The sequence below is a fragment of the Condylura cristata genome, unplaced genomic scaffold (assembly GCF_000260355.1).
Source record: "Condylura cristata isolate star-nosed mole 26May11 unplaced genomic scaffold, ConCri1.0 scaffold00006, whole genome shotgun sequence".
Classification (NCBI taxonomy): Eukaryota; Metazoa; Chordata; class Mammalia; order Eulipotyphla; family Talpidae; genus Condylura; species Condylura cristata.
Window position 1 is genome coordinate 42190562 of NW_004567107.1, and position 12049 is coordinate 42202610.

General features: G+C 34.6%; 1 protein-coding gene across 1 annotated transcript in view; it reads right to left on the minus strand.

Annotated features, from left to right (window-relative positions):
* Nucleotides 1-12049, minus strand: part of GLIS3 (GLIS family zinc finger 3) — a 453341-nt gene that overhangs the window by 96190 nt on the left and 345102 nt on the right. Inside the window, exons 5-6 of the mRNA XM_004677635.1 lie at nt 10939-11100; nt 6598-6708 (exon numbers count right to left, since the gene is read on the minus strand). Of these exons, the coding sequence (XP_004677692.1) occupies nt 6598-6708; nt 10939-11100 (273 nt within the window). The remainder of the gene's footprint in view (nt 1-6597; nt 6709-10938; nt 11101-12049) is intronic.

Sequence of the window (12049 nt, forward strand, 5' to 3'; positions counted from 1 at the left end):
CTTATTTGCAGATGATATGTTAATTTATATGGAAAACCCTAACAGCTCCACAGAGGAACTAATCAAAACCATCCACCAGTTTAGCAAGGTAGCAGGATATAAAATCAACACACAAAAGTCAGAGGCTTTCCTATACCCAACCAATTAGAAGAAGCAGAAATTACAAAAAAAAATCCCCTTTTCAATTAAAACAAAAATAATTAAATACCTGGGAGTCAGCCTAACAAAGAGGTAAAAGACCTCTACAAAGAAAATTACAACACACTATTAAAAGAAATACAAGAAGACATCATGAAGTGGAAAGACACCCCTGCTCATGGATTGGGAGAATTAACATCATCAAAATGGTCATCTTGCCAAAAGCAATATACAGATTTAATGCCATCCCAATAAAAATCTCAATGACATTCTTCAAAGAAATAGAAAAAATGTTGATGAGATTCATATGGAACAACAAAGAACCTCAAATAGCCAAAACCCTCATGTCTAAGAAAAATCAAAATGGAGGCATTACAATCCCAAACTTCAAGCTATACTACAAAGCCATAATAATCAAAACCGCATGGTACTGGAATAAGAATAGACATACAGACCAGTGGATTTGAATAGAAAACACAGATATAAACCCACAAGTTTATGGACAGCTAATTTTTGACAAAGGAGTAAAGAAGATGCAAGGAACAAAGAAAATTTGTTCAGCAAATGGTGCTGGGAAAACTGGGAAGTACATGCAAAAAAAAGAAACTAGATCACTGCCTTACTCCAGTCACAAAAATCAACTCGAAGTGGATTAAAGACCTAGACATAAGAATGGAAATCATAAAATACCTGGAAGCAAATATGGGTCAAACACTATACAACATACACTTCAGTGACATCTTTAAAGATAGAGCACCCAACGCTACAATAGTGAAGGCAAGGATAAACAGATGGGACTACATCAAGTTAAAGAGATTCTGTACAACAAAAGAGACATTACAAAAAACAAATAGACAGCCCACTAATTGGGAAAACATTTTCTCACACAAAAGCAGTGATAAAGGACTGATCACAAAAATATACGGAGAACCGACGAATCTCAACAAAAATAAACAGCCCCATCAAAAAAAGGGCAGAAGAGCTAAAAAGACACTTCTCGAAAGAGAAAATGAAGATGGCCAACAAGCATATGAAAAAATGTTCAACATCACTCGTAATAAGGGAGATGCAAATTAAAACCACAATGAGATACCACCTCACCCCAGTGAGAATGGCACATCTTCAAACAACTAGCAACAACAAATGTTGGCGAGGATGTGGAGAAAAAGGAACTCTCCTACTCTGCTGGTGGGAATGCAAACTAGTACAACCACTATGGAAAACTGTTTGGAGGTTTCTCAAACTGCTTAACATGGAGCTTCCTTACAACCCAGCAATCCCACTCCTAAGTATCTACCCAAAAAACACAAAAACAATGATTCAAAAAGATACGTGCACCCCCATGTTTACTGCTGCTTTATTTACAATTGGAAAAACATGGAAGCAGCCCAAATGCCCAAAATAGATGACTGGATAAAAAAGATGCGGTACATATATACAATGGAATATTACTCAGCAACCAAAAAAGAGAAACACATGTCTTCTGCAGCAACTTGGATGGAGCTGGAAAAGATCATGCTTAGTGAGATAAGCCAGAAAGAGAAAGAAAAATACTGGATGGTTTCGCTCATAGCAGGAGTATAATGGACCAGGCGAGAAAATAACAAGAATAATGAACAGCCATATACCAGAGATATTTTGTGGGGGTGGAATGGGGAATGGGATCAAATGGGGGGATGGGGAGGGAAGTGCACGGGACTATGGTGATGGCACACGTGTGACTCGGTGATGGGGAACCCACGGGGATTACAATTGAGATTAAAAAAAAATGTACAAAATGATGTAAAAATAAACTGTTATTTTATAAAAAAAAAAAAAAAAAAGCATACCTAGTGTCCTTTTTGAAGTCAGTTACCTTCAACTGAAGAGTTGGTATATTTAGGAAGAATAATATGTATCTCACCATTGTTTTGAGGTAAGTAATTGTTTTGATGTAAGTAATTCGTCACCAATAATTATTGAAGTACAGAAGTTAGTGGCTCAAAAAACAATTAGGACTGTTTTAATGTTTAATCCTATAATAGCATTGCCCTCACTTGAGTTCAAACATGATTTTTGATGTATGAGAGGAAGGGGGCAAGGTAAGGAGGCTCTAGTTCATCCCGAATAGTATGTCCATGATACATTCCTAATACCAATATTCCATTAAGTGCAATAGTGATATTAAATTTATTCTTGAACAGAGAACAAAGAAAGGAATACCTTTATTATGCTGGAATTTTTATGGGGAGGAGGGGAGAGGGAAAACTGGGAGTGAGTGTGGGGGATTATCAAAATCAGGGAAGGTCTTTATGTATATACCACTTGCACATACTATCTACTATATAAATGACAGAAAGCAACTGATAGAAAAGTAAGACTCACTAGGTCTTTCAATATACACTTCTATTTAGGAGAAAATATATTTTTTCCACACTAGCTATTCGAGATTGCAACAACTGTATAAAGCAAGATGAGCTCATGTACAAATCAACAAAAATTTTAACCTTTTGTGTACATGGGCAGGGGAGGTAAGGGAGTGGCTCTGAACAGATTTTAAAGAATTGCCAATCTAAACCAAGAGCGTTTCAGTCAGTAAGCTACTTTATTTTAGCCAGAAAGCTACAGAGAGCTGTTCTTTAAGTAGAAAATATAAATACATACTGCATTCAGACACATTTCAAATTCGGTGTTTGGTTTATAACAAACTGTACTGAGGTTGTTAAAGTGAAAGTCATAAGCCACAGCGGGTCAAAGGTGAATGTTTAACAAACGTTTAACAGATCACACCTGAAGTTTGGAATCTTTGTGGAATGTCACCTTTCAATTGTAGCCCCGTACTCCTTTTAGTTTTCAAGCACTCACTTTTTTTTTTTTTAAGATTTATTTATTTATGCATACAGAACTGGGGTACAGGCCAGAGGTGCAGGTGTAGTGAGAGGACTCACCAGAGACTGAGTGGGGAGCAGAACAGGCAGACTGATGAAGTACACTGCTGAAGGGAGCAGCGGGTGGGTCAGAAGAGGTTTGCTGCACCATGTGGGTAACCTCCAGGGTAGGGATCGAACTCATGCTGAAGTAGCTATAGCTTCTCAGTGCTGTGCTTTAACCCGCTGTGTCACCAGGGAGGACCCTAGGCTTTCACTTTTATAAAGCCAATTTTGATACTAGGCCTGAGTTGAAGGAAAACCTCTGCCTATGGCACTACCAAAGTGAAAGTGAAAATTTTTGATAAAGCTCACAGCTTTGAAGAAAAGTTCAAGTGCCTTATTGCTTTAGTTTTCTTTTATTTCAACACTCATTATCAGGAGGAATTGAAAGGGAGTTTCTGTCTTTTGCTCCAAAGGCTAAATTCTATTCCCACTGGTGAGACCATAGCTGGCAACTTGAATATTTCACTATTCATTTATCTGCATAGTCTTCCATTTACTGGACTCAGGTTAGTAAACTACATTGATGGGATGGGATGTGTAGGTGTGCATACCTACACATTGGGTAAAGAGAAAAGTTGCTCTCTACATGCAATAAGCCAAATTATCCCAGTTCCTTTGAAGAAGAGCTCCATTGTCCCCCTTTTGTTTCTTTTCACAGCTTGAATAATATTTAGTTGAGATTTCATTAGCTCTCCTTGTTTTCAGTACAGTCTAACAGATGTGGGAAAGGACCACATATCTATGGGCAGGGCATCACCTATGAGATCCCAGCCTTCCTGATACATGTAGGTCTTAAGAGTTGAGGGTGTCACTGGCCTGATTTCAGAGAAGGTTCTTATAAAGCCGGCAACGTTAAGACCCAAATAATGTCATTTAGTGTCTAGGGGGAAGTTAAAAAGAGGATTAGAGATAGGCAGGCAGGCAGGCAGGGTATATTAAATGAGTCCATGACTAACAGGGTGTGACAGAAAAGGGTTTTATTCTTTTCAACAAAACAATTCCCAAGGGCTGGGACCATTACTCCACTGTGCCTTTATCACCTTGGAATTTTTATGGTTATTTTTGATGAATTCACATTTTTGTAAAGACTTTTTTGAAATGATGCCAGTTTTCAATTTTTAATTAAAGTCATAAATAATCTTAATTCTGCCTTAAAAGGTTTATTGTTTCTTACTCTTTTTTTTATTATTGCTGCCAGGAAATATTTCAAATACCAAGCCCTGATGTGAGTTAGCAATTAGAATCTCTCAGAGGTCTAGTAACAACATTGTACCATGTAAGTATTACATACAGGTATACCAGCATAAGGTCTAAAAATGTGAACTTACCAAATTTTGGCTACTCTTGGGAGCAACATTTCCATTTTTACAGTATGGAACAAATTTTACTATTTTAATTCAAATATTACTCCTTCACAGATTCATAAAGTACTTTTAAAACCTTCAGATTAAAGAGGTTAAAATTTGGAACATAAGCACACATAACCTTGTCAATGGACATTAAATCCAGTTCAACCATTTGCAGAAAACAGAGTACATGTCAACACTAAGTTTTTTGAGCGATAATACCTCATTTTACATAAGGCAAAATTAAGAGAACATTGAAATATTTGTATTAAACTAACACTGCTCCTCAAAACTATATTCTTATTATCTAGATTGTCTATTGAAGGTTATGTGCAAATTGCCTAAAATTTATATTTTGCAGGCTATGAAGAGACTATTTTTAAATTAGTATTTCAAGAATCACACAATCATAACTACCTTTCCTTTATACAGAGGCTAGGCTATACTATGTTTGCCGATAGAAACCATTAACAATTCATGAAATACCTTGTTTACTACCCACTCTCCAAATTACAATATTAAGGTAAATATCTCATTGCTGCTTATTTAACAGATATGGGACTTATATTCTCTCATGTCCATGAAAACTATTATTACTCTCTATGATGGTGTACTCCAATCTTATGATAAATTTGCTGTTACAGTAAAACTTCACTCAGCTGGGGCAACTTGGAAGTGGCAAATGATCATATTTAGGTAGCAAAAACTTTCATAAAGAGTTTTTAAAATAAATTCAACTTACTACTTCAATTTTATAAGGTATACACAGACAGTAACAAAAACCATTAGACTGTAGCCTTGCTGAACAGTTTACATTATGCAACAGTACTCTGTTAAGAATATAAAGCATTCTCCTTACAATTAACATTATTAATTCACTTAGCAGTTCCTTTGTTCTTTTAAAATACAAGAACATGGCCAATCCATGTGGAATAACCATCTATTATCTTTTGTTGATAATGATCTGTTATCAATTAACTGGGATTCCAATTAAAGAGATTTAGCTATATTACTAGAGGAAAATTCTTTTAATAACCGACTTACAAGGGTAAGTTTGTATGCAATTAAGAATATCTATCAAATCCTTCTAACTGGGTATTTTTTTTTTTTTAACTCCAGGGAAGAGGTCAAATTCTTTCCATATATGAGCCCTCAACTGGCATTGTGCTAACACCTCTCATGGAAGAAAACGCTTAAGTAACAAAAAAGACTACAAAGCATTTCCCAACATAAAAGTGTAAAATTACTATAAACCACAAAAGAATGTGAGAATCTAGCTAGCTAGAAGCTATGGTGACCTGAAAACCTTAATCATGGGCTTTAACCACACCATGGGGTTCAATCACTTGAATCTTAAACTCTTAAATTTGTCATGAAGGACTGCTGAATGAATCAGGTAGCCATCTCAACACAAATGAAATGCTCATAAGTCAAAGGTCAGGTCAACATGTTTTCTGCCATAGTCAGAAGATATTCATTGGTCCCAAAATTTACAAACTCAGTAATTAGGAAATGTCTTGAAAGGTAGGAAGTTGTTCATCTCTTGAGGTGTTGAAGCAAACCACTCATGGGCAATCTTATGAGGTTAGTAAGTTAGCTGGGCTGGATGGTTGCTCTTTAACATTTCCTCCACTGAACTTCCAACTGTAATTTCTATGAATCAGTTTGAAAGATGCTTAATAACCTCACTGATGTCAAAGTAATTTCAGTTTTAATTTTTTTGCAGCTTTTCATACACAGGTCCACTAAGAAGTTTTTTCCCCTTTAAGCCTTGAGAAGGATTTACTTATCCTAGAGATTCACTTACCTTCTTCATCAAAGTTAAAATGGTTTTCGTCAATTGACATTTTATAAAAAAGCACTTATCTCCAGGGAAAGTTTTGTTTTTGCCATTCAATTTTCTTTAACTGTTTGGACTTAATTTTCATAAAAGCTTTTGGTTACTTTGCATTTTAGGTGATTTCACTAAATTTCTCCAATTCTTATTATACATTCTTTCCTACTAAATGCATATCTGGTATATAGATCCCCTAACAAAACCACTAGTCTTGCTATTACTCATGGAAGACTTCCCTCTTCAAAATGTCTCCAGTATGCTACACTTTGAGAAGTGTAAGATTTCCAATGTGCTGCAGAAGTTTCCAGAAATGTATAAGTAACTTAAAGGTGCTTTTTCTGGATAAAGTATCATTTAAAATTACCTTTTTTCTTGCTTGTTGATCTTTGGAAGAATGTGCTTTCACATGTTTTCTGAGGGAACTTGGATCTGTGTAGCGTTTGGTGCATCCTGGAATTTGACAAGCATAAGGTTTCTAAATAAGAAAGAAAGAAAGCAGCAGCTGTGGTTAAATCATAAAGGTAACCTGGGAAAATTTTTTCAAAGACCTCAGACTGACCTCAGACAACGAACTGTAACCAACTGACTAATGTGAAATAATGGATAATTAATAGTCATTCATTTTAATTGGAAATGTAGTAAACATTAATCAAGGCAAAGAGAAAAAAATTTTCAAGAAGCAAAGAGATGGTGGTCTAGCTTAGATGACTTTTAAGATTTTGATGCTTTTAGATTATAGTCTTACCACAAAGACTTAGGTCTTACAGCATTTTTAAATGTGGAAATTATCAATAAGCATCTCTAGTCATACTTACAGTTGTGTTCACCTGAAAACAATCTTTGGTACTGTCAGAAACTAGAATACACATATTCTTTAATCATTCAGGTAAAGGAGCTGTAGAAAAGTCCAGAAAAGACTGGGAATGTTTCAGAAGAAACCTGATTTAGAAACAGAAGAAGAGCATTAAAAGTGAAAATTAGTAAAAGTGAGTTAGAAACAGTATGTTTCAAACAGACAAGTGAAAAATCATCCAGAGAAACATTAATATTATTAGTTTAGCAGGGAAGGGAGTCTTGGTGGTGGACTTGGATTATGTGGATAAACCTTGGACTGAGTGCAAGGAGAACATAAGTTTTGGGTACTAATATTCCCTCATGTTCCTGAAAGATGTGGTGTATAAAAGCTAAGGTTGAGTCTAGAATTTTCTTTACTATTGTATCCTTAGTGACTGGCCTAGGTCTAAATGGGTAAATGAATGAATGAGAACACTACACATTGATTCAAATTTAGCACATATCCCTACTGTCAAAGCAAGAGTTTAAGAGTATGACTTCTAAGTTGCAGAATAAATAAAAATCTTCTGAGAACTAAAAAAAGATCACAAAATTTAACTGTGCTTACAAGATGTATTATCAGATACTTGTCTCCTTAATATCTTATCAGATACTATATTAGCAGTGTACCCTACATGATGTGAAATGTGAGAAAGAAAATTGAAACTCCATCTCCAAAATAAGATTCTTCATCCAGAAATCAAATGACCAAAAACAGTTTTAAAAAATTATTTATAGGGACCCTCCCTAGTGGTGCAATGGGTTAATGCACAGTACTATGAAGTTCTTGCAGTCACTGTAGCACAAGTTTGATTCCTGGCCAGGGAGGTGACCCACATGGAGCAGCAGACCTCTCCTGACCTGCCTGTTGTTACCCTCAGCAGTGTATTTCAGTACCTCTGTTCTGCTCCCCATTCTGTCTCTGGAATATCCTCTCATATCCTGCATTTCTGGCCTGTACGCCAAAGCATAAATAAATCTTTAAAAAAATTATATTTTGTTCCTGTTTTCATGTTTATGCTTATCATTTTTGTAGGCTGACATATAGTGAGGGTACTGTTATTTATGATGTACTTCTTTTTGGTTAACATTCTGGACTACAAGAACAAGATAAAGTCATGAGTATATAATTTAACATGACACACTCAATTTGAATTCTAAGTTTGATTATCTATATGTTTGTTCACTGACTGACTAACTGACTGAGGATCCCACAGCTGTTCCATGATATGCTGTGCACTGTGTTATATGGTAAGGATCTAACAACAAACAATTGGTGAACTGTTTTTTTCAAAATGGTGAGCCATTTAGACTTTATCACTTGCTAATGAATTGCCATTTGAGTGATCAATTCACGTGATTTTCTTATACTAGCTTTCTCTTTTCTGCTCGAGATTTAGGAATGGTCAAGACAGTCAATATCTTTATTGGCAGTCGTGTTGTGACCACATAAATTTATGTTTTGAGTACCAGAGAAGATGTTACATGTAAAAAAATTGGGGGAGTATTAATATGTTATATAAATCAATGTTATTATTAATCAATGTTATTATTATCATGGGCAATATTATTTGGGTTGGAAAGATAAAAATGGGTAATATAATTTACATTTGATTTTAAGATGTCCTTGAAGAAGGGTGGAACATTAATCATTCCTCTCAGCTGGCCTGCACTCTCTCCCCTGCTGTCAGCAACTGGGTGTCAGTATGCCAAAATTGCAAAGTCAGGAGATGGTCTAGGTGGTATTGGTGAAAGATATTTTATCTCAGATTACCTAAGTTTTAAATGTGATGCTGCACTTTCTAAAATATTATTTTCCATTTTGTTATAAAATGAATTCCCCAGTTTAGATATTAAAATATAAATAGAGAAAAAAATGACAATGTTGAGGGTTAGAATTATGCATTCAGTATTTCCTGCGAAAATCATTTTCCTATAAGAATCCATGTAATTGAAAAAAGACACTTTATCAAAATTTTGACAGCAGTACTTAATAAAATGGAGTTGGAACCTAAATTTAAATAATAAATTCTTTAAGCTATTACAGTTTACTTTTTAAAACAAAATTTTAATTTCTATATGATTTTAAAAGGACCTATCAATTTGCTAAATGCAATAAAAATTTAAACAGGACATGATTTGTAACACAAGGAAAAATGTCTTTAGAAGATTTAATGGGGAAATACTTTTTAAAAAATAAAAATAGCTGACTTTTAAGAAGCTACTACATTAAACTGAATTAAGAAATTACTGTAGTGTTCCTCAAAAGTTTTAAAAAAGGAACACATATTTTTAAATTCCAAAATTATTTTAGAAAATGCTCTTAGTTTGATTAGCTAAAATTAGCTCCAAGTAAGATGAGTATTATAGAACCGTAACACTTAGCCTCACAATAGTTCTTTCAAACTACAGATAACTAGCCAGAGTAGAAGCAATTTCTCAAGACAATCTTGTCTCATGAATGTTCATTCTTCCATGATAAGGTTTAATGACAAACTGTAAAATTTATTGGATTTTGCCAAGACTATTTTAGATATACAAAATAGGGCATTTGACCATAACCTTATTCTTTTTTTCCTATTTCTGCTTTGTAAAATCCTGCTATTCACCAAATTTATTCATCTAATATACTATTGGTTGAAAATCACTGAATTCAATTCAGCTAGAGCTAGAGAAGAAATGGCCAACCTATGCCTGTTTTACTCTAATTTTATTTCAGATACTTACTAGGCAAGCTACATCACATTTATGTGTATTAGGAGGTAATTTTGTTTAGAAAGGTTATGTGACATATAGCTAAAGTGACTTCTATCAACATGACTAGTAGAGACTAATATAAATTTAATAAATATGTCAACTATAACATCAAAAGAATCGTGTTAAATATGTATGAGAAGGTGTGTAGAAATAACAGTATCTTCAAAATTCAAACTCTGGTGTAGTTTAATAATAGACATCAGAATGTTAACACTGAAAAAGTACTGTCATGAATACATTATTTGCAAGAAAGTAGGATAAGAGATCTGTGAAGTGTTTAATACATTTATCCTGATGGCTTTGGTAAGTGAAGTGAAATTACATATACTCTATCTAGTTTCATGTAAGGAAAATGGCATCAAAATGTGAGAAATACAAAGGAGGATGATCAACATAATTGAGAAAATAAAAGACAGTGTTGTAGAAAAGGCATTTGCAAATGAGCAAAATATTCAGTACTAAGAGAGTTAAGGTATAATAATGAAAAATCAATTGTTCTCATAGGGTTTTTGCCAATGGATCTGTGGTTGTTAACACATAGGAAGTGAGATGAAACTGAGCCCTTGGGAAAGACTTGCTGATTCTTTTTAAATAGCTTGAAGGTGAAAATACCAGGTGGTTTCTAGAGCAAAAGGCCAATTCCAATAACCATGCCAACCTCAACGTTTTTATGTCAAGAAAAAATGAACTAGGGTAAGGAAAAATTGTTTCCTCTTTCTAGCAATCATATATGGTATCAATCTATTTTAATATATTTGTATATTTAGTGTATTTGAATATTTATTTTAATGTCTAATCCCTTGAAGTCATTCTTTAAATTAAAATGTACTATATGACAGCCCCTAAACTGTCTCTGCTCTGTCTAAGAAAGTAAGGAAGGAACCTGTTTGTCCCAGGCAGTTATAATATTTAGGATAACTTGCGCCCACAGAAATATGAGGGGAGAGCCAAATGGGCCCCTTTTGGCCCTATACCAGTTTCCACTGCTGCCCTTGGCATTGTCCTTATAACCTGCAGACCATAAAGCAAACACCTTCGCCATCCTACTATCAAACAGGCACTTCCTCACACCGGAGCTTTGGGCTGGAAGTCGGAAAGCTGCAACCATTCTTACAGTGTCCAGATGTGTCCTCTGGTGTTTGGCGCGGTCACTGGAGTTACTGAAGGCCTTCTGACAGCCTGGGTGTTGGCACAAATATGGCTTCTCACCCGTGTGACTCCGCAAGTGAATCTTGAGATTTTCAAGCCTTGAAAAGGCCTTTTTGCAACCTTCAAACTGCAAAAGGAAAACAATTTTTGGTTGTTGAAAAGGAACTTGAGTGTTTGGTTTGTAAGGGGCATGGTCGGGGGTGGGGGTAAATGTCCTTAGTCTGTATTTAGCCTAAAAGAAAAAAGAAATCTAAATAGTAACAAATCTTACTTCTAAAAATAGTCATATGTTTATGTGAACTGCATTTTTCCACTGAGTATACATGCCACTTTCCATACCAGATTTGAGTCCCAAACTGATTTCTGTGATTACTTATGTCAGTGAAAATTTGCTGTGAGCCATCTGGCTCTGTTAATAAAAATACAGTAATGCATGTCTTAAAGATTTATTAAAAAATTAACACACTTTTCCATTTCCAAATTGGTCTAAATTGAAGGAACCAGGAAGGAAGAAACTTTTTACAACTAATAAACTAACAAGAAAAATCAAAGTGATGTATGAGAAAAAAAGGTGAATTGAAGATGTAAGAGTATGTGATGAAAAAGGCATGTGTCCAGTGAATCATCATGATCATAAATATCCCTAGCTATCAAAAAGTGACCTTATTAACATATAGGGTAAGGCCTAATCTATGGATGAAGTTTTTAGTACATTGTAAAAAAGAAAACTGGAAGACAATTAATTTAGTGCTAAATTACTTCCCGAATACATACTTCTAGTTATTTTTTAAAAGAAATTTTGTCATTGAGTTCATGAAGAGAATAATTTAAAATGAAAGGCTGAAGATTTCAAGAAATCTTTCACTGGCTTGTCAATAATATGTATTGATAGGTATATTTGTAGGCAAAATATCAGCCACTAATACAAGGTCATTGTGATGATCACCCTTTAAAGTGACAATCTAAATAAAGAGAATGTGTTACAGAAAGCCTCTAAATGAAGCATAAAGATGAGATGGGCATTTATCCTTTTAACTATTTCTTTGAACTAAATCTCAGAGTATTTGTCACTTTGA